General features: G+C 27.9%; 1 protein-coding gene across 1 annotated transcript in view; it reads right to left on the reverse strand.

Moving 5' to 3' along the window:
- Positions 1-8,480: 8,480 nt before the first annotated feature.
- The window catches only part of LOC135951521 (uncharacterized protein DDB_G0283357), a 256,332-nt gene continuing 240,934 nt past the window's right edge, over positions 8,481-23,878 (reverse strand). Inside the window, exon 10 of the mRNA XM_065501184.1 lies at positions 8,481-9,026. Coding sequence (XP_065357256.1) covers positions 8,798-9,026 — 229 coding nt within the window. The 3' untranslated portion in view covers positions 8,481-8,797. The remainder of the gene's footprint in view (positions 9,027-23,878) is intronic.

Here is a 23,878-nt window from a genome sequence, read left to right on the forward strand (position 1 = left end):
AAACTTTTTTTGTTAGTTGTAATGAAGGTTTTTGTTTTTATGAAGGTACAGAGATGCTGACAGTGTGTGTTTTTTAGGTTTTTTTTGTTAGTTTATAAATACTATATTTCATTGTGAAGTGCTATAAGTTTAATGTTATCTAAGTATGTTTTTATTACCTAAATGCACAGTGGTGTGTCTGATATTAAGATTTAAAAAAACTTTTAAATTTAAATTAAAATCAAGGTTGGATAGCTTGATTGGTGTTATTAGTGTTATTAAAATAACTGCAATTATCGTTACCGAAATAATAGAAAATACCGTTACCTTCAAAACCCGTTACTATTATTCTATAAATATTTTTATGTTATGCGCAGTCACTTGACTTCTTTCTGCACTAAACACGGATTTCTCGGTTTTCTAATAGAGTTGTAATATTTAACTTTTTTTTTGCATTAAATTACCTTTACAAAACAGTAATTGCCTAAAAGTTCAATTTTGTAATTTTTGTTGCTTAACTGGTTTTTGAAATAAACGATTCAATTGATCATGATCTTAATAACTGTTAATTTCTCTTTTTCTTATTTTTAAAAAATTATAGATAGAATATGAAGTAATAAATTGTGGTATAAACGTTTTGATAATTCTTCGTAAAATTTTTGAAATTTAAACAAATTTATGATTTTTTAAAAATATTTAGATTTATTTAAAAATTTATGATTTTTTAAAAATATATATTTTTTTTGTAAATTTTATTTTTTTTTTGGAAAATTGTCAAATGTTGACCTTATTTTTTTGAAATTTTCGATTTTCGGCTTTCTGCTTATAATCGCTACGAAACGATTAAATTGTTAGGACAGCGCGTATGAATTATATTTAATTATTACTTGCATCAAGGAGCCGCAGAACAAAAGGTTTTTGGTATTTTTATAATATTTGTGTTGAAATCTTTTAGAAACAATCAAATTAGCAACTTGTTTTTAATTTTTTTTACTAATGGGTTCTAAAAAAATTGTGCTTAACAAAATGTACAACACTATTATAAAAGGAAAAAAAAATTAATTTCAATGTGTAATTTGTTTATATATTAGATTAAGATTAAAAACATTCATTTAAAATGTTATTGTTTAAAAAAAAAACGCATAAAAAACATAAAATTTATTTTTTTTTAACAAAACGTACGGAGAGCACAATCCTCATGGAACTTCATTACAACCATAAAAAATGCCCAATTGTCTTTAAATCCGAAACCGGTGCCAACATTACCGTGAATGGCGAACGCTACAGGCAAATCATTCGTGTTTTTATTTATACCCGTCGCCATTAGTGGCAGGGGTATATATAAATAAGTTTGTAATTTCTACATTTTTCATTTGCGACCCCACAAAGTATATATATTCTGGATCGTTATAGATAGCGAAGTCGATTTATCAATGTCCGCCTGTCCGTCTGTATATTGAAATCAACTTTCCGTAGCCCCCAAATAAATTAATATACATGATTCATACATCAATATATTGGGAATTCTTCCAGCTCGGTTGCTATTTAAAATCGACAAAATCGGTTCATAAATGGCTGAAATATAAAGAAAAAACCGGGAAAACCTAGATTTTTGGTCTATTTTTGATCTACATGTATCTGTATAACTAAGTCATTAATATAGAATATTTCAAATATTTCAAATTCCATTACAACGATGTATACAAGGCTATATCAAAATCGGGAAAAAAAAATTTAACCCGAATCATCAAAAAATTTTTTTTTTCATAAATTCTTTTTAGAAATTTGTTTTTTTTTAAATTAAAAAAATTTAAAAAAAATTGGAAAAAACTTTTTTTTAATAAAAATTAAAAAAAAAAATTTTTTTAAGAACAAATTAAAAAAAAATTATTTTGTTTAAATAAAAATATTTACAAAATTATTAACCCGAATTTTTTTTTGTCATAAATTCTTTTTAGAATTTCTTTTTTTAAATTAAAAAAAATTGGAAAAAACTTTTTTTAAAAAAAATTAAAAAACAATTTGGAAAAAAAATTGATTTTGTTTAAATAAAAATATTTAAAAAACTAATTATTTTAAGTATAATTGGGGAAGGTTATATAAGATTCGGCACAGCCGAATATAGCTCTTTTACTTGTTTTTATTGCAAATCATTTGGAGGAGAAATGTTTCCAACAAGACGGCGCAACATGCCATACAGTTCGTAAAACCGTCAGTTTGTTAAGCCCAAAGTTTGGTGACCGAATTATCTCAAAAAATGGACCTGTGAATTGGCCACCTCTTTCGTGTTATTTGACGCATTTGGATTACTTTTTATGAGGGTACGTCAAATCTCTGGTCTATGCTGATAAACCAGCAACGATTGATCATTTAGAACCCAACATTCAATGGAATATTGACGAAACAAGTATGCTCGAAAATGTGGTGCAAAATTTTATCGACCGGATGCGTTCATAAGTCGCAGTCGCTTATGCCATATGCAAGAAATTATTAGGTATATGACTAAAATTTTTAGCTTTTATTTTGTAATATTTGCACAATAAAAATTTATTTAAAGTATTGGCCATTGTCATTTTCCCATCTTTCTTTCAACATATGGAACCGCGCTAAAAGAACTGCTCATCTTTTGGGATCAAGAACGAATAAAGCCAATTTCGGATACACTGTTCCAAAGTGAAGCGTATCACAGAGAGAGCGTTCTGCATCGATCGTAACAAATAGTAGTCGGATGGGGCAAGGTCTGGCCTACAAGGCGGGTGAGGCAAAACATCCCAACCACTTAATTCTAAATATTTTTTTAGAGGCATTGCATAAAGTGGCCGAGCGTTGTCATGATGGAGTATTACGGTTTCATGTCTGGTCGTTTTTCGGTAAATGCTCGTTTCAAATGAATATGTTGCGTTCGGTACAGGTTCCCTGTGATATTTTGGTCCCCCAAATACAGAGCATTAGCTTAGCGCCATGGATATTTGGCTTTGGTGTCGAATCGGTTGGTTGGCCGTGCTTCACATACGATCTCTTGCTTCGTGTTATCGTAATGGATTAATTTTTCATCGTAAGTAATGATTCGGTGCAAAAATGATTTTCCTTTATATTTTTTTGCATTCGGACATGCAAAACCATCTTTCAAGGTCTCTCGGCTTCAATTCGTATGGTTCCTAATTTCCCTGCTTTTGGACGAATACTGTTGCTTGTAAACGTTTTGCTGCTTGAGTAGCTCCCAATGATGTTGCAAGCTCTTGTTGAGTTTTACAACAATCTTAATAGAGTAATGTCCCCAATTCTTGACATTCAATACATATGAACCGAACAAACCATTTCTCTCACGTTGAAACCAATGGAACACCATAATCTTTGGTGAGCAATCGGTGTGCTTCAGCTAGAGATGTTGAGGGACTGAAATTCCGGGATTTAAAATTAAAAAATCCCGGGCTTCGGGATGTAAAAAATCCCGAAAACGGGATTCCACGTTTGGCATCTCTAGCTTCAGCGGCACTTTTTTCAAATTAAAGAAGTAAAGCAAAGTTCCCGCAAAAAAAAAAAACGTTGATGTTTAAACTATACTGTTTAATAACAAAGTGAGAATGAATAAAAGTAAAAACAAAAACGGCGTTCAAAAGATACGTCATCTATTGTAAATCCCGCATTTTTAAGTCATAAACCAGTATTTTCATTATAATTTTGAAATTCTTTACATTAATTCCAATAAATTGTTTAATAATTCTTAAAATTCTTCTGTATCAGACACTTCACTGTGCATACATAAGTTTGGTTTTGTTTTAATTTTTCATTATATTCCTTATTCATTTGTAATTAATGTACTTAAATACTTAAATTATTGGAGTACTAAGTACTGGAAAACTTATTTATTTAGTAGCTATATTACAATTATATCTACTTATTTGGTATGGATGTATAATAGTATGTCTAAATACAACTACAATTATATAGCATTTTATTTATTTATAATAACTAACTTAATTATAAATAACTACATGCTAAATGAAGACGTTTTTCAAATGTACAATTTTATTCAGAAAACTTTGTTTTACATGCTCAGCATTCGGTTGAAGAGAGGGTAGGGTGGGTTTTGAGGGTAAGAGCAGGTTTTGTGCACCAAAGAGCTGTAAAACAAAGTTCGAAAGTTGTGTCTTCATTATGATTTGTTACTTATAAACGAATTTTAGTAGAACGTTACGCTATATCGAATCTTTAGGGTTTGGGGGGTTTGGTTTTGTTGAAATTTACAAATTTTCTAATACAATTTAAAGTAATTTTTGTTTTATTTGTTTAAGCTAAGGTTTCAAAAATTCATTTGATTAAAACTATAAAAAACTTTAGGTCTAATGTTTTGTTTTGTTTTTTGGTTTGTATAAGTATAAATCTAAATTAATTTAGGTTTTTATTTATGTTGCTAATTTCTATACTTAATATAAACTATATTTACAAAATGTATTTATTCCCTTTGTTATGTTTAAATTTAACTTGTCTATATTTAAGTGTAATAATTTCCCTTCGTTTTTGGTTTTTGATAAACAAAAATTTCATATAAATATGTTTTGTAGTTTTAAGTAAAATTATATATTACAATATTATTTTTGTTTGTTTGTTAAAAAAACAACTTAACTTTAAATAAAACTGAAATTTAGTTTTCACTTAAAGTTTGATATGTATGTCTTTTTTTTAATATTTGTTTAAATTATTTATTTTAAATGGTTTTTTTGCTGGTGTTTTTGTTGTAACAAAAAAATTGTTGATTTTCCCCTTAAAATTTTTATTTTATTTTTGTGGGGGTTTTTGGTTTTGTTGTTGTTTTGGTGGTGTTAATAAAATAATTAAAATAATTTTTAATTAAATACAAGCTTAAAGGTTTGTTTGTGTTTATTGTTATTTTGTTGTTGTTTTTGTTGTTTTATTTTATTCTTTGGTCCAAGCTTTTATTTATTGTAAAAAATAAAATTTAATTAAAAATTTAATATTTTTCTTTTATTAAATAGAAAGACTGAGAGAGTAATAGAGTGTGAGTTTTTTTTTTTTAAATTACATTGATTGTGTTTTATATATTATTGTGCGTGTATGTGTTTTTTGTTGTTGTTTTTGTGTGTAGAGTTTTATAAAAGTACTTTTAATGAAACCAAGTGTACAAAGATTTGGAAGTTTAGTTTTTCGTATGAAATGAAAATAATTTGGGTTTTTTTTAATAGAATCAAAGATAAGGAATTATTTCTGGCCAATTTCAATATTTTTTATGAAAATTTTTCTAAATTTGTTGTTATTTACCTAAAAATTACATTGTTTACACAATGTCAACAATTGAAACTTAAAGAGGAATTTTAAATAACCATTAAATAAGTTAATTTTATAAATATTTGTTATTATTTACCTAAAAACTACATTGTTTTCAAAATGTAAACAATTGAAATTTTTGTATAAAATAAAAAATTACTTAAATTCTTTGAATTTTAAAATACTTTTCATATTTAACATATGCATTTTTATAAAAAATCACAGAATTTAAACAATTTTCTTTATTTTATATCAAAATTTTGAATTGTTTACATTATGTAAACATTTAAAACTACATTATTTACACAATGTCAACAATTGAAATTTAAAGAGGAATTTTAAATAACAATTAAATAGGTTAATTTTATAAATATTTGTTATTATTTACCTAAAAATTACATTGTTTACAATTGAAATTTTTATTTAAAATCAAGAAAATTACTTAAAATTTTTTAATTTTAAATTACTTTTTATATTTAACATAAAAATACAAAGTTTACATAGTGTAAACAATTGCTATACTAAGTAACCAATGCATTTCTATAAAAAATCACAATTTTCTTTATTTTAAATCAAAATTTTCAATTGTTTACATAATGTAAACATTTAAAATTACATTGTTTACACCATTTCAACAATTGGAATTTAAAGAGGAATTTTAAATAACCACTATATATGTGTTAATTTTTTAAAAATTTGTTATTATTTACCTAAAACTACATTGTTTACATAATGTAAACAATTGACATTTTTATTTAAAATTAAGAAAATTACTTAAATTCGTTGATTTTAAAATACTTTTCATATTTGCCATAAAAATAATAAGTTTACATAGTGTAAACAATTGCTACACTATGTAAACAATAAATTTCTATTCAAAATCAGAGAATTTGCACAATTTTCTTTATTTTAAATCAAAATATTTGCAAATATTTAGGTACAAATCTGTGTAAAATTTAATAATTTATTACCTAAAAATTACATTCCTTAAATTTAAGCAGATTCACAAAATTTGCCATAAAAATTCATTGTTTATATGATAACAACAATTGTTACACTATGTAAACAATGTATTTTTATGACAAATCAAAGAATTTCGACAGGTTGTTTTATTTTGAAACAAAATTTCAATTGTTTACATTATGTTTTAGGTAAAAAATATTTAATAATTTAAACTACATTGTTTACAAAATGTTAACAATTTATATTTACAAGGAAATTTTAAATAACAAATAGTTCAATTCTATAATTATGTCATATTATTTACCTAAAAACTACATTTTTTACGCAATGTAAAAATTTAAATTTTTAATTAAAATAAAGAAAATTTCTTAAATTAAAAAAGATTCAAAAGATTCTTAAAATTTTCCATATAAATACATTGTTTACATAATGTCAACAATTGACACGCTAAGTAAACAATGTATTTCTATGAAAAATCACAATCATTTTCTTAATTTTTAATCAAAATATCAATTATTTATATTATGTAAACAATATAGATTTTAGGTAAATAATACAAAATCATATATTTACCGGTAAATTTCAATTGTTGACATTAGGTAAACATTGTATATTTAATGTAAATAATTTTTAATCTTTTTAATTTTACATAATAATACAATTGTTGACGTTATGTAAACAATGAATTTTTGGGGGTAAATATGAAAATTATTTTCAAAATGAATATAATTCATGTATTTCTATTAATTTTTGTAAATTTACCAATTGTTTACATTATGTAAGCAAGATGTTTTTGAGGTAAATAATTAGCTATATGCATATATTTAACCAATTAGACTATTATTTTTAATTTTCTTGTAAATTTAAATTTTTGACATAATGTAAACAATGTATTTTCAAGGTAAATATTAAAAAATCTTTGTAAAATGAACACAAGCCAAATCTCAATTAAACCAAGCCAAAATCTCAATTGTTGACATAATGTAAAAAATGCATATTTATTCTAAATATGTAAAAATATGTATTAAAATTTATAAATTTGTCTTAATTTCACATTATAAAGTAATGTCAACAATGTATGTTTTAGGTAAATAAATTGAAATCTTTCAAAATACAAACAATTAAAGTATATTCTTTAACAATTAAAGTAGATTCTTTAATTTTACATAATAAAGGAATTATTAACAATATGTAAATAATGTATTTTTGAAGGTAAACAATAAAAAATGTATATAATGTAAAGGATTTAAGAAATTTTCATATATTCCAAAAAATAGTAATTTGAACATAATGTAAACAATGCATTTTTTAAGGCAAACAATACAAATTTGTATAAAATAAAGGATTTAAAGAAATTTTGTTAAGCCCAAAAAAATTGTCAATTGTTGACATAATGTAAACAATGTATTTTTAGCATAAATATAAAAATATTTGTAAAATATGTAAAATTCATGTATTTTCTTTAACTTGACATAATATAGCCACAAAGTATACAGAGGCGACACGGCAAAAAAATATATTTGTCTCTTTCGCTCGAAACAATTTCAACTGGTTTGGTTTTGTGCTTATTTATATAGTTGTTTGTTTTAACGCACTGTCTGTATTAAACCGCAAATTTGTTTTCTCTTTCTATCGAAACAATTTCAAAAAAAGCTGATTTTAGTGTTTTTGAACTGTCAAATTTGACGCCTCTGTATACTTTGTGATATAGCTATTGTTGACAATATGTAAAAATTAGTTTTTGAAGATAAACAATATAACATTTATATAAAATCAAGGATTTAGAGCAAAACCCTCAATTGTTGACATTGTGTAAACAATGTAAATTTTTAATACATATTAAAAATCTATATAAAATTCACGTATTTTTATTTATTTTACAGCATTTGGCATTGGTTTACACTATGTAAACAAAGTATTGTTTGATTAAAAAAAGAAATTTGGGAAAAAAACTAAATTCCAATTGTTGATATAATGTAAACAATGTATTACTTAGGTAAATAATTGAAAATCTTTGTAAAATCATCATTATTTAAAATAATAATTTTCATTTCATAGCACTTCTACAGGAAATAATTTTAAAATAACTTTAGCCAATATCATAGACATTCCAACTTTGATTTTATTTAAGTGTAGTGTTAAAAAAACAAAATTATATAAACTTTATTTAAACTATTCCTTCTTATTTTTTCGGATTATTTTTTCCCAGATTTCGTTTTAATAATTTTAAACATTTTCTTTTTTTTTTTTAAATATACATCTCTTAAAAATAATTTTTTGTTTTTAAATCTAATGCCGAAATTATATTTATATGTAGGTGTATATATATAATATTTTTGTTCTTTAATACTTTTGCCTAAAATACAAAATACAATAATATTTCTAAACGCCCAGACTTATCAACGAGATCATCACAATGATCTGACGTATCAATAATAAATAAATCATACAATAATTTTCAGTTGAATTCATTCATGTGTATAAAAAGTAGTTGTAGTAGTAATTAGAAGACGACTGCTACTGCTAAAAAAACAACCTTGTTTTAACGAGTCTAAATACTCACATACGATTAACTGGAAGTACAATTGTAAGGATCTTCGGCACGAAAATTTGGATGATCTTCGTAGGGCTTAACGCCGGCAGCTTTCTTTTCGTCACGCACTTTTTCCACCTGTTGCATGACACGTAAAAAATTACCACCCGCCAGTTTGGTTAAGTCTTCCATTGACCAGCCCACTCCTAAGAGTTCAGCAAAAAGTGTGGGATAGGAGGAGACATCTTCGAGACCTTTGGGTGTACTGTTAATAAAAAGAGACAATATATTTATTGCATTTTAAAATACACAATCAAAGAAATATTTAAATAAATAAATAAAATAGCAAAGTAAATATGTATTTATCTATAAATAATACTTTTTTAAATATAATTTATTGTATTATTTAGTTCTCATTTTGGCAATTTATTAAACACTCAAATAATAACATTTGCTATTTGCCTAAAGAAAGACCTTTTTTTGACATTTCTAAAAACATGCTATAAATTTTCAACAAAATGTCAATCTGTTTTAACAGATTTCCACATGTCAACCTACTAAAAAGAGATCACACAATACGTTCGCACACACATATAAAAATACAATTACTCGTGCTTGCTATTCAACCAACCGGAAATATTTGAGCCTAGAAATGCCTGAATGTGTGGAGGTCTAAATGTATCCTTTTGCTATGTATTAAGGCAATAAAAAAACTATACTATTACAACACTTTTCAGCTATGTTTACCTACAAAATTTTGGTTAGCAGATCTGTGCAATATGATTGATTTAAGTTAAACTTTGATTTCTAGAAAACTTGGCTTTGAAATGATTTGAATATTTAAAATAGCTTAAATTCGAATTGTTTACAAGATGTAAACAATATAGGCTCAAGGTAAATAATTAGAAATCTGGGCAAAATACAGACAATTAATGTATTTGACATAATAAAGCAACTGTTTACAATATGTTTTTTAAGGTAAACAAAAAAGTCTGTAGAAAATCTAAAATGTAAAAAATATTCATAAATTAATGGCTGATATTATGTAAAGAATGGTACACCTTAAAAAATATTTGTAAAATTGGAAAAATTGATGTATTTTTTATTAATGTCACAGCATAAAGCAATTATTTACCTTATGTAAACAATGCAGTTTTAGGTAAACAAAAATAAATCTATATAAAATTAACCAATTGAGTTATAAGTTTTAACTTTCTTATAAATTTCAATTGTTGACTTAATGTAAATAATGTATATTCAAGGTAACAGGAAAATTCATGATTTTTTTATTTACACTATGTAAATAATGTAGTTTTAGGTAAATAAAAAGAAATCTGTATAAAATTAACAAATTGAATTATTAGTTTTAACTTTTTAAAAAATTTCAATTGTTGACATAATGTAAACAATGTATTTTCAAGGTAACTGATGATAAATCTTAGCAAATTAATGGAAATTAAAGTATTTACACTAATTTGACATACCATAATAATTGTTGAAAATATGTAAACAATGCCTTTTTGGGGGTAAACAATTAAAAATCTACATAAAATTAAAGATGTAAAGAAATTTTCTTAAGTTAAGCAAAATTCTCAATGGTTGATATTATGTAAACAATGCATTTTTAGGCTAAGTATTAAAAATATTTTCAAAATTGGTAACATTTATGTATTTTTAATAATTTCATAGCATTTAGACATTATTTGCACTGTGTAAACAATGTTGTTTGGGGTAAACTAAAAGAAATCTGTATACAATTAACCAACTGAATTATTTGTTTTAAATTTCTTATAAATTTCAATTGTTGACATAATGTAAACAATGCATATTCAAGGTAACTGATGAGAAATCTTAGGAAATTAATGTAAATTAAAGTATTTACTCTAATTTGACATAATAAAGCAATTGTTGACGATATGTAAACAATTTTTTTTTTAAAGTAAACGATTAAAAATGTACATACATGTATGACTTAAAAATGCGGGATTCACATGATATGGCGTAAATTTTGAACACGGTTTTTGGATTTAATAACTTATATGTCATTTGGAAGGGTACATATCTGTCATTTATTCTCACTTAGTTATTGAACATTATAGTGAAAACAACTAAGTTTGTTTTTGCTTCGAAAATTTCGAATTTTGTGCCAACAAAGCGTCATATGCTTCCAGCATATGACGCTTTGTTTTTTGCTTTACTTCTTTACTTGGAAAAAGAGTGTCGCTGAACCAAAGCTTATGGTGAATGTGTTCCATTGGTTTCAACGTGCGAGAGATGGTTTGTGCGGTTCAGAAGGGGTAATTTTGACACAGAAGACTAAGATCGTCCAGGCCAGCCAAAAGACTTTGAAGACCAAGAATTGGTGGCATTACACCATGAAAATTGTTGTAAAACACAACAAAAGCTTGCGAAATCACTGGGAGTTACTCAAGCAGCAATTTCAAAATATTTGCGGGAATCTGGATTCATACAAAATCGGGGAAATTTGCTACCATTTGAATTTAAGCTGAGAGACCTTGAAAGATGATTTTGTATATTTGAAATGCTGTTTCAACGCTATAAAAGAAAATAATTTTTGCACCGATCCATTACAATAACCCGAAGCGTAAGATATCGTGTGTGAAGCCCAATCAGCCGAATCGACACCAAAGCCTAAAATCCATGGCTCTAAGGTAATAATCTGTAGTACTATCTATTATGAGCTGCTGAAATCTGTCCAGACCCTCACAGGGAACCTACACCGAATGCAACTGATTCGTTTAAAGCGAGCATTGGCCGAAAAACGCCCAGAATATCCGGCCAGACATGAAACCATAATATTTCATCATGATAACACACCCGCTTTATAGTCCAGACAGTACCCCGTCCGACTACTATTTGTTTCGATCGATGCAGAACTCCTTCTCTGGGATACGCTTCACTTCAGAACAGATCATACGAAATTGGCTTGATTCGTTCTTTGTCTCAAAATATATGCTGTTCTTTTGGACGCCTTATAATCCAGACCTTGCCCCGTCCGACTACTATTTGTTTCGAACGACGCAGAACGCTCTCTCTGGGATACGCTTCACTTTGGAACAGAGTATCCGAAATTGGCTTTATTCGTTCTTGGCCTCAAAAGACGAGCAGTTCTTTTGGGTCAGAATCGATATATTGCCAGAAAGAAGGGAAAAGGTCATAGCTAACAATGAACGATACTTTGAGTACATTTATATTGTACAAATGTTTCAAAATAAAAGCTACAAATTTGAAAAAAAATTCCGCATTTTATGTCATGTACTCAATAAAAAATCACTATTTTCGAACATTGTCTGAAGTATGGATCACGATGATATCGATTTTATGGTTTTTATTAAAACTGTAAAATCATTTAAATTTAAAAAAAAATCAAAATTTATGCATTTTTCAAAATAGAATTTTGATATTGATTATTTTTCTTGACTAAATCGGATTGAGATATTGGAAAAAAAACTTTTTACCTATTAGTTTGGAGTTTATTAGAAATATGAGGGTATTTTTTTGGACAACTATTATCGAAGATACTTGAAACTAAATAAAGTGAAGGTAAACGAGCTAAGAGAGCTATATTCGGCTGTGCCGAATTTTATATACGCTTCACCAAATTATACTTCAAAATAAAAATTTTAAATAGTTTTAGGTAAACAATTTTTTTTCCAATGTTGTTTTTTTCATTTTTTGGAAAAAAATTTTTTCTAATTGTTATTTTAAATTTCAAAATTTTTTTTATTAAATTTAATTTTTTTTTAAATTTAAAAAAAATTTGTTTGTTCTTTAATTTTTTTTGTGAAAAAAAAATTCGGTTTAAAATTCTTTTTCTGATTTTGACCCATTGTAGGTTCAACTTACTATGGACTTATACACGTAGTTGCATAGGTCTTTGAAATATCTATCATTAGATATCCATATTGTCTATATTAATGACTTAGTAATTAAGATATAGGTCAAAAATCGAGGTTGTCCTGGGTTTTTCCTCATATCTCAGCCATTTTGGACCGATTTTGCTGATTTTAAATAGAAAACTTCTCGAAGCATGTCTGAAAGAATTATTGAAGATTTGGATCCCGAAGATATCTGGGGTCTTCAGAAAATTTAAAATTCAACAGACAGACGGACATGGCTTAATCGACCCCGCTATCTATAAGGATCCAGAATATATATACTTTACAGGGTCGGAAAATTATGTTGTGGAAATTACCCTTCTCACGAAGGTGAAGGGTATAAAAAAGAAAACTTCAAAATTTAAACATAAATGTATTTTAAACTATTAGAGATAACTTGGTGAAAAAAAGAGGAATTTCTTTTCCCTCCCACTTTTTTTATAACAAACTGTATAAAGTTTTCTCAAAACAGAGGTCGAACTTGACATCCTGTATCTCACATTGTATTATAATGCCCCCTATGGCCTCATCTATGATTCATTTATAAATCATTTTGCATTCGGCACAGCAGATTTCTACAGATCCAAAATTATTATAATAGTGGCAACATCAATAACCTTGAATATTTTTTAGTTTGAAGATGAAAAACTGTATTCATGGAACTGTAAATACCAATGAAAAGAATAATATAATATAATTGAAGATACCTCTTCAGAATAATAACTATTTTGCCAATTAGCTATCATTTCCCAAGAAAAACTGTTCATTCAACTATATATGGATACTATTCATTGCAAATAAAACTTTAGTTATTTTACAACAACCTATTTTTTGTATTAAAAAAAACTTTTATTAAAATAACTATCTGTATTGCCTTTTATCTAAAATATAAACTCTTCAAATCAAGTTTATCATTATTAGCAAGGTTTTCTTTAAATTCTATAGTTTGTATTCAAGTTCGGTCATGTCTGCATTACCGATTGACTGCATGCGCTCGTTTACAAAAAAAAAAATTTTGTGGAAAGTGTTTTTTTTGTAATTTTTATTCCTTTTTTATTTTTGAGCTTCTTTTGTAAATGAAATATAACATAAAATCTCATTCCAGGTCAAATAATATTGACACTTCGATTTATTTTTGTGTTGTTTACTTTCATCATGATTCGCATACATTTACACAATCATCGCTAGTTTAAACATAGCATGCTTTTGCATGCTCTAACCTGCTTTATATGTATGTATGTACGTTCACTCTCTATACAAATAAACCTTTCAATTTCTATTTTACACATATAGAGCTTTTCTTTTAGTTTTGTTTTTTACTTCTCTTTTTTGTTGTTGAGTTTTTTCGTTGTTGTTGTTGTTGCTAGTATTGAAACAAGTATTTTACTGCAATCATCATGTTGGCCCTTTAGAGCAAACAAAAACAAGCAAAAAAAAAAGAGAGTCAGAAAAAAACTGCAGGCATTTTTCAAAAGGCGAAAGTAGTAGTTAGAGTATAAAAAAAAGTAAAAGCAATTTGTTGCTCGTGTTAACGATTTCAGCACTTGAAAGCTTAAAGGCAAAAAATGGGGGAAAAAAATACACACAAACACATCATCAGTCACAAAATTTGTTAGCATGTAATGTTTAAGGAATTTTACAGATTTACACAGACTCATTCACAATTTTTTTCCCCAATTTTTTTTTTCACTTTTCTTCCTTAAATAATATATAGAGGCTTTTCAATCATTTATCTTGTTAGACATTTTTGTATGTGAGTTTTATTTTGTTGTTGTTTTTGTCGATTTCTTTGTGTTTTTTGTTGTGGAAGTTTGTTGGTTTTGTCAATGTATTTGAATTATTTGTTTGCCGCATTCTTTATGATGCCACATTCATGAAGTATTGGCTAAACTGGCTGGACATGGTCTTTTTTGTTGTTCTTGTGTACCCTCTTAAACATTCATCATATAAGGGAATTTTTGGGGTTTATGTAAATTAGGCTAGCTTTAAATTAAAAGTGAAATTTTAGCATATGATAAGTTACAAATTCTTACTAATACGGGTGGTAATAGACATTCCAGAGATGACAACTGAGGAATATGATTAAAATTTTCTATTGTACGCAGCGAAAAAACATGGTTGTGTTGTCATCACAGCCATCTCTTTAACATATTTACAAGTCATTTAACAATATTTTAGTCACTGTAATTATATCTATGATTGCGGCAACCATAATATGTTACAGTTACCATTCACATGATTCAAAGTGGAATTGATTTGTGAAAATGTGGTAATAAATATCAATTTACCAAACTTCTTCTTTAAATGCAAAAGTACAAAATATACGAACGAATCATACAGGAGGACATCAGCTTTCAGAAAATGAAATCTGTGATCACCCAGTTAGAACACAAGGTGAGATATAAGGTGTCAAAATCAATCACCTCTGGTTTAAAAAACTTTGTAGATCTCGTTACTTGTACAAATATGGACAGATTGCAATGTATTTTAATTTGTAATATAAAAATATCTTTAATTTATCTCTTATACATAAAAAAAATTATATTTTAATTTTGATATTTTTGTTTTTCACCCTGAATTTATTTGGTTTTTTGCAAATATCGTCGGTAGTAACAAGAGGTAATTTTCTAGAAATATCCTCTTGTTTCTAATAAACTCCAAACTAATATTTTAAAAGTGTTGTAGGAATACCTTTATCCGTCCAGTCCACTATGGTCCCAATTCGATTTTTTTTTGGCAAAAATTCAAATTTTTTTTTTTAAAAATTGTTAAAAATTAATTTATTTTCCTAAAGACAATACTCCAAGCAATCAAGAAAATTAATTTAAAAAAAACAGTTGACAACACTGCTGGCATAGGGTAACATAGAGACGAGACGTAATTGTCAAAAACCTAAGTCTGTTGTCAAAAACCTATCTCTCGCAACAACAAAATACATGCTAGTCAATTTATTTTGTTGTTGTATCAACATATTTTTTGTTGTATTTTTGTTTGACAAATCGTAGTGTCTCGTCTCTATGTATAATTCTCTATGACTGCTGGTCTGCTAGGCTTTCAAAGTTGAAACTTTAAACACGTATTCTTAAATAAGTGTTAAAATAGTATTACAATTGTATAACGAGCAAATCTTAAAAAATAAAGTTATAAAGTATTTCAAAAATGGCAAATGTAGCCTAAGGTAAGTAGTTTTATGGCATATTTTTGAATTTTATTTTTGTTGAGTCCTTGTCGTAATTCTTGATATTGTGATTGTGTAGTTTTATAGTCTCGCCATAACCTATAAGTTGCGTGGACCAAAAGTAGTGTTTGGGCACGAACTTGCATGAAAGTTTTAATGTGAAAGTGTTCGCCAAAGTGTGTATTTGAGTGTATATTCATATCTCGCCAGCATTTTTCAGCAAACACCCACAATTGTAATTTTATTTTAGCACAATTTTTGATTACCCGTACCGAAATGCTTTCGGATTGGACAACTAACAGGCGCAAATATGATGTACTAATAGAGTGGGTTCTTTAAAAAAATCAATAAAAATCTGAATATTAACAAAAGTAATCAAATAAAACAAATATGTATATATAATTTTCTTTTACATATAAAAAAAGAGTTCAGTTTGGATACCTTCCCATTTAGTAGGCGTAGAGTGTGGGCGTGGTCCAATTGACTATTTTTTGTTTAAATTTATTTATATGCCATGGACATTAAATATGCTGAAATTAAAAGCTCTGACATAATTATTGTAATTTATGCCATTAAAACTGGATTTGAAATGTTTATGACTTAAAAATGCGAAATTGATTAAAATGATCATTTCCATCTTTCTGGCAACTTATGGATTCCGAGCCAAAAGAACTGATCATCTTTTGAGGACAAGAACGAATCAAGTCAATTTCATTTACTCTGTTCCAAGGTGAAGCGTATCTCAGACAGAGCGTCTGCTTCGATCGAAACAAATAGTATTCGGAAGGGGCATAGTCTGGACTGTAAGGCGGATAAGGCAAAACTTCCCAATCACTTAATTCTAAATACTTTTAAAGAGGTATTGCATCATGTGGCCAAGCGTGTGACCGGTTTCATGTCAGGCCGTATATTATGTCAATTTTTCGGCAAATGCTCGATTCAAATGAATTAGTTGCATTCTCTACAGGTTCCCTGTGATGGTCTGGTCAGATTTCAGAAGCTCATAATAGATAGGACACTTTTGCTTCCACCAAATACAGAGCATTACCTTAGAGCCATGGATATTTGGCTTATCCGAGCTTCACGTACGATATCTTTCGCTTCGGGTTATCGCAATGGATCAATTTTTCACCACAAGTAATGAATCGGTGCAAAATGATTTCCTTTTATAGCGTTCCAGCATAATTACGGACATGCAAAATCGTCTTTCAAGGTCTCTCGGCATCAATTCATTTGGTACCCAATTTCCCTGCTTTTGGATGAATCCTGCTGCTCGCAAACATTTTGACAACAATCTTCATGGAGTAATGCCTCCAATTCTTGGCATTCAAACATTTTTTTTTGCTGGCATGGGCGATCTTTGTCTTTCGTATCAAAACCACCACTTCTGTAACGATGAAACCATCCCTCCCCGCACGATGAAACCGATGGAACATATTCACTATAAGTTTCGGTGAGTAATTGGTGTGCTTCAGCTGCACTTTTTTCAAATTAAAGAAGTAAAGCAAAACTTCCCGCATATGACGCTTTGTAGGCACAAAATCCGACATTTTAGGAGCAACTCCATCTATTGTAAATCCTGCATTTTTAAGTCATGTACCCAATATTATTCATTAAAGTTATAGCAACCTATTTAATTTTTAAAAATTATTGCAATACCTTCAACGATAATGTTTTTATGAGCTTTCAAATCCAAATAAAACAAGTAAGGAAGAAGCCCGACCATATAATATCCTACACTAAGTAAAAGAGCAAAAACATTTTTCTTTTAAAATTTCAATAATTTATATTTTTGAGTGATTTTCGGAAGTGGGCCTTATGTGGGGGCTATGACCAATTATGGACCGATCACCATGAAATTAGGTCGTGTGATTTGTGTCTTTATTAAAGTTAAGTATGTTGAATTTTGTGTGAATACCAACATTTTTAAGCGATTTATGCACGTGAAAGTGATTTTCGGAAGCGGGTATATATGGGAGCTATGACTAATTATGGACCGATCGTAACAAAATTTGTTGATATGAATTTTATGTATATAAAACTTATTTGGAGCGGAATTTGTGGAGATACATATATAAATTAAACATTTATGACCGATAAACTCCAATTTCGGGAGGACATTTGTATGGGGGCTAGGTGAAATAGTGGACCGATTTCAGCCAGTTTCAATAGGCTTGGTCCTTGAGCTGAAAAAATAATACGTACCAAATTTCATCGAAATATCTTCAAAATTGCGACCTGTACTCTGCGCACAAGGTTTACATGGACAGCCAGCCGACCAGACGGACGGACGGACATCGTTTAATCGACTCAGAAAGTGATTCTAAGTCGATCGGTATACTTTAAGGTGGGTGTTAGACTAATATTTTTGGGCGTTACAAACATCTGCACAAACGCATTATACCCTCCCCACTATGATGGTGTAGGGTATAAAGATTAAAATTGGACTAGTAGTTTTGAAAATACATAATTGGTCAATTCACAAGGTCTCTTATCAGTCATATTGTCATAATGTCTTAATATATCTCGACTCGGCAGCTCGGCTTAACCGACACTTAGGTATTTGGCGAAGGTCTCTACTGGTTGGTTACGATAACACAATAAACATAGCATACAGAGTACTATTACTTTAGGACACTTTTTACTTGAAAAACAATAAAAACCATTGTGAAATATTAGGACAATATGACATGATAAGAGACATTGTGAATTGACCATATATGTATAAATATTATAAAATTTGTTACCACATTTTTCCATTCAAAACAACTGTGTGGCTGCTGCAATCATATATATGGTTGTAGTAATTAAGTATATGTTTGTGGCAATTATGTCCATAATGAATCCTTACATCATAATATATTGTTCTAAGATTATGAAAACCAAAATGTGAGAGCAACATATTATGATAAAATCGTTCATCATATATTGATTGCTATAAACATATACTTAATTGCTACAACCATATATGTTTACATATTATAATATAATAATTACAGTGGACATAATATTGTTTAATAACTTGTACCACAACAATGTTTTTTCCCTGTATGTTTACTTATTTAACATATTTTTACCACGAATGTAATACTAATAGTTTCCTTTAACAACGTTTTGTTTTGGCTTCCAACGATTGAGGCCATCCTATTGTTTTTTTTTGGTGTCTCTAAGTTTTTATATATTTTACGCATACAAGTAGTAAAAGATTAATGCTTGTTTTCAAATTTGTTACGATGTTATGATTAGACATGCATAAATTTATTTCAGTTAAGTTTTATTATTTTTTTCCTTATTTTGTCACTTTAGTTATTGTTGGTGTAATTCAAATAATTGTCCTTTTTGATACGCTTTCATTATTTATTTATAGATTTCTTAGCTGTTATCATTTATAACTGATAAAAGAAAGAAAAAGATAAATATTCATATATTTAGATTATGTCCGCATGGATTTGAAAAATGAGTTGAAAACACAAACTAAACTAAGAAAGGTGTTGATACAGATCTCTACAATTTTTATGATTTCATTTTGTTTAACCATACGTTTAAAAACATAAGAAAGTTTTGTACAAAAAGAAAATTTAAATTTTTTAAATTTGTTTTTTAATAAACAACATATGCCCAATTCACAATTGCTGTCGTAGTGTTGTAGCGTTGTAAATCATAAATATTTTTCAAACAATTTTTTTGAAACAAAAACTAAATATTAATAAAAAAAACTACGACACCAATTGTGAATTGGGCAATAATTTTATTAATTTGTAATGTTATTATAATAATTTATACATTTCTATCAACACATTTAAAATGTCTGTTTGTTCTAAAGAATTTTACGAAAATGTGCAATTTGTGTAACATAACATATGATTAATATTAATTGCAACTTTATTCATCATTTGCAGTGTAACTCCTACAAATTTTCCAAGAAATTGACACTGATAATAATGGTTAACATTTGGATTTTAATAGATTTTAATAAGTTCTACATGGTTGCTAAAAATTTTAGTTTGAAATCATTTTGAATTGATAACGAATTAAAACATTTAGGCACATAGAATAAACACATAGAACGGAAGGAGAGAGTAATATATATTGAAAAATTTCTCTCTTTTCACACATACAGGTGATACCATGATATAAAAAAATTACAAGGTAGTTTCATTTATATTTTTTTGACAAGAAAGGGGATTTTTGAAGATTATTTTATTTGTAAATATTCAGTGAAGCGTTGCCACATTTAAAAAAAGGTTACAATACTCCGAGAAATTTTCAATAAAATATGTGTAGTATGTAAAAGTTCACAATACTGCAATTTATATTTAAAATAAATAAAAAACGGATTAATCTAAGACGTGTGCCATAATATCACATAGGCGATGACATAAGAGCTGCCCGAAGATAGTGATACCTTTTTCAATCAGATGTTTATGCTTCTGAAGCCTTATTTGAAACGCAATATAGGCTTTGTCTTCAATTGTATACCACCCTTGCTGGATGAGAGACGTTATGAAGAACGTGTTACCAATTATGCCGTTTTTCATTTATTGCTCGGATTGTTCATGATTATGGCAAGTTCCTGGAGTTTATATTGAAAACTATAGAGCGTGAACAAGCTGATAGTGTGCAGGGCTGTGGGAGTTTATTGAGACAAAGAGCGGCGTAAAGGGACAATTGCATTGCATTGCCGGAGACTGCAGTTTATTTTAGAATCTTTGGTGGCGGATAAGATGTTAAAACTACAACAGAGCCAGCTGTTGAATGATATAGTAGAATATCGTCAAATATTCCACTGTATCATTCATCATACCAAATATCTGACAGTTGTCCCAATGAAATTGTCTCTCAAATGTTATTAAGAGATTACACAAACGGTTGTACCATGGCACACTTAGAAAGGTGACTGCATCACTACAACAATACAAAAACAACAGGTATTTTGTTTTTGTTAAAAAGTAGGTGAACTTTCAAAGTTGCCTGTTGTTGTTTTTGCTTTTGGGTTTGTTGTATTTTTCGCCACAACAACCACAAGTGAATTGACAATTAAACTGAATAAAAAAATAATCAGCTGTTTCATCGCAGTCACCTTATTAATTGTGCCCTGGGTTGTACATTCGTAAAATTGTTCTCTTATTCGTGGAGGTGCAAGAGGTTTGTGCCGGCAAACAGCTTTGTGATTTAGTTGCAGATATAACCACAATCAATCATAAACTAAATCCCCATGCTAACGATACTAAGGAATTGAAAAACTTGGCCAGAATTTTGTTGCTGCTCAATGCCTTGGATAAACGCACAATAATATTTTGAATAAAATATTTTTTATTTTATTTATATTTGAAGTTCTATACTTCAATAAAGGCAAAAATCGGATTAAGTTTAATGAATATGGTACCTTTATTTTAGACATAAACTTCAAATCCCCTTTATTGTCAAATGCTTAATTAGGTTGACATAAAGAGAAAATGAAACTACCTTGTATTTTTTATATCATGGGTGATACAATAACAAAATACATGCAATACATTCTCATGAATTAGGTTTTTGACAACAGACTTAGGTTTTTGGCTCTCAGTTACCTATCTAGTTATTGTCTATGTTTAGGCATTTAATAGAAAAATTTGAGTTGGAAATTTTAATAAACCTTTGTCAGATTTGTTTATACAAATTTCATTCATACAAATCTCAGTGCACCAGGTCGTATGAAAATATACAAATTTAATAAATATTGCTGATACGCTCCATACAGCACACATTGGTTTGTACCGAAAAATGGATCCATTACGTTAACCCGAAGCGTAAAAGATCGTATGTGAAGCCCGGCCAAGCAACACCAAAGCCAAATATCCATTGCGCTAATGCAATTCTCTCTATTATGAGCTGCTGAAATCTGACCCGAACACAGGGAGCATGTATCGAACGCAACATATTCGTTTGAAGCGAGCGTTGGCCCAAAAACGTCCAGAATACGCGGAAAGACATGAAACCATAATATTCCATCAACCTGTTAAATACCTGTGCAATACCTGTTAAAAACTATTTAGACGGAAGTGTTTGGGGAGTATTGCCTCACCCGCCTTATAGCCCAGAACTAGCATCGTTCGACTACAATTTGTTTCGATCGATTCAGAATGCTCTCTCTGGTATATATTTCACTTTGGAACAGAGTATCCGATATTAGCTTGATTCGTTCTTGGCCTCAAAAGATGAACAAATGTTGCAAAATAAAAGCTACAAATTTGAAAAAAAAACCCGCATTTTAAGTCATACACCCAATAATTTTATTGAAATTTTTTATATTAAAATCAAAAATAAATCTTTATTTAATGCATTTGTATCAAAAATCTTCGAATTAAGGTGTTCGTTCCAACAAATTTTAAAAATTTAAAAAATTTATCCAACATGACGTATGATTAATATTAAATACATGTTTTTTGATAATTTTGTGTATAACTTTTAAAATTTTTTAGGGGAAAAAAGAATGCATTCTTACATCATTTTGCTATCGGACCAGTAGTTTAGAAGAAACTGTTTTATTTTCACTTTTTTCCGAGCGTTTCTATGGTTTCTATGCTTATCAAAATATTATATTTTCATACGACCTGATGCTCTGTGATGTTTAATAATGAAATTCAATTATGAATGACTCCACTGAGCAACATGTGACATTTCATACTATAAATCTAACATGTTTACTAAATTTATTTGATTTTTTTATTATGTTTGCAATTTAGCTATTACAATTATTAAATTAAAACAAATCCCACTTGACTAACAACCTTTTTTGCCCTTTTTTATATAATTAATAAACATCTTTTCTAGGAAAACATAATTGTCATTATGTTGTTATGAAATCAGTTAAATATGTATTTTATTCTGTCACTTCTATTACTATTAATGGAAAATAATATATTAATTACTGGATGCTTTTTAAATGTTAATTTTGCAAAACATATTAATGAAATTACATATATACATAAACTTATCATTTATTTTATATCACAATAATAAATAAATATGTTATTAATTATTAAACAATAAAAACGATTATAGTGTTAAGTCATTATTGCAATCAAATGACCAACTAATAAGTACACATAGAATTGAACAGACATTTAATAGTCAGTGATTTAATGTAAATAAAAAGGTTTTACAATACATTTAAAAAAAACAACTGCCAGCTTAAGGAAAAAAGAATATTTATATTAATTATGTTTTAACAATATTTTGCAGTCAAGCGTTTTTTAGGGCGGAATTACACTTGTTTTTTAATTAAATTCAAAGAAAATATAATTATTGGTATAACTGTAAACAAGTGCTAATGGATTGGTGGACGAGTTATTTTCAATCTCTGCTTAAAAGTAAATGTTAATTTTAAAGGCCATTTTCATAATAAATTTTTAAATTTATTACTGGTTTATAATACAAATTTTATATGGAAAATTTATTTTATAAAAGGAGTTAAATGGTAATGGTAAAAAATATCATAATTAATATTAATCATAAGTTCTGTGTGATAAAATTATTACTTTTGTAATAAATTTTAAAATGTTGAGTTGAGTCGTAAATTGTTAGATTTGTCGCTATTCTATAACTGAGAAATTTGTTTGAATAAACTAATAAACTGATTCGTTTTACCTACTAACTGATATGGGAGCCAATCACAATAAAAATTTGAGTCTTTTTTCAAGAGGTGTTTTTGGAGATTAAACTTCCTATTTATTAAATCTGCATTATATATTTGTTTGTAAGAATTATAGAATTAAAAATTTATTAGGAAAAAGGGGGTAATTATATAAATAAATATATTTCTTTTATAAACTGAATTTTTCAAATTTTGTTGATGTATGTAAGTATGTAGTTAGTTGTTATTTGCAAATATGATTTTCATTTAGAAAATTATGTTTTAAAAAATCTTATAATTCAAATTTCAACCAGACAATGTTTAAAATATTTTGTGGTTTTTATTTTCTTTCTGTATTTCATATTTTTTTCTTTGGTTGCTAGTAAAAACTATAAACAATTATTGTCTTTTTCTTGGTAGCTTTT

This window comes from Calliphora vicina, chromosome 2 (assembly GCF_958450345.1).
Source record: "Calliphora vicina chromosome 2, idCalVici1.1, whole genome shotgun sequence".
Taxonomy (NCBI): domain Eukaryota; kingdom Metazoa; phylum Arthropoda; class Insecta; order Diptera; family Calliphoridae; genus Calliphora; species Calliphora vicina.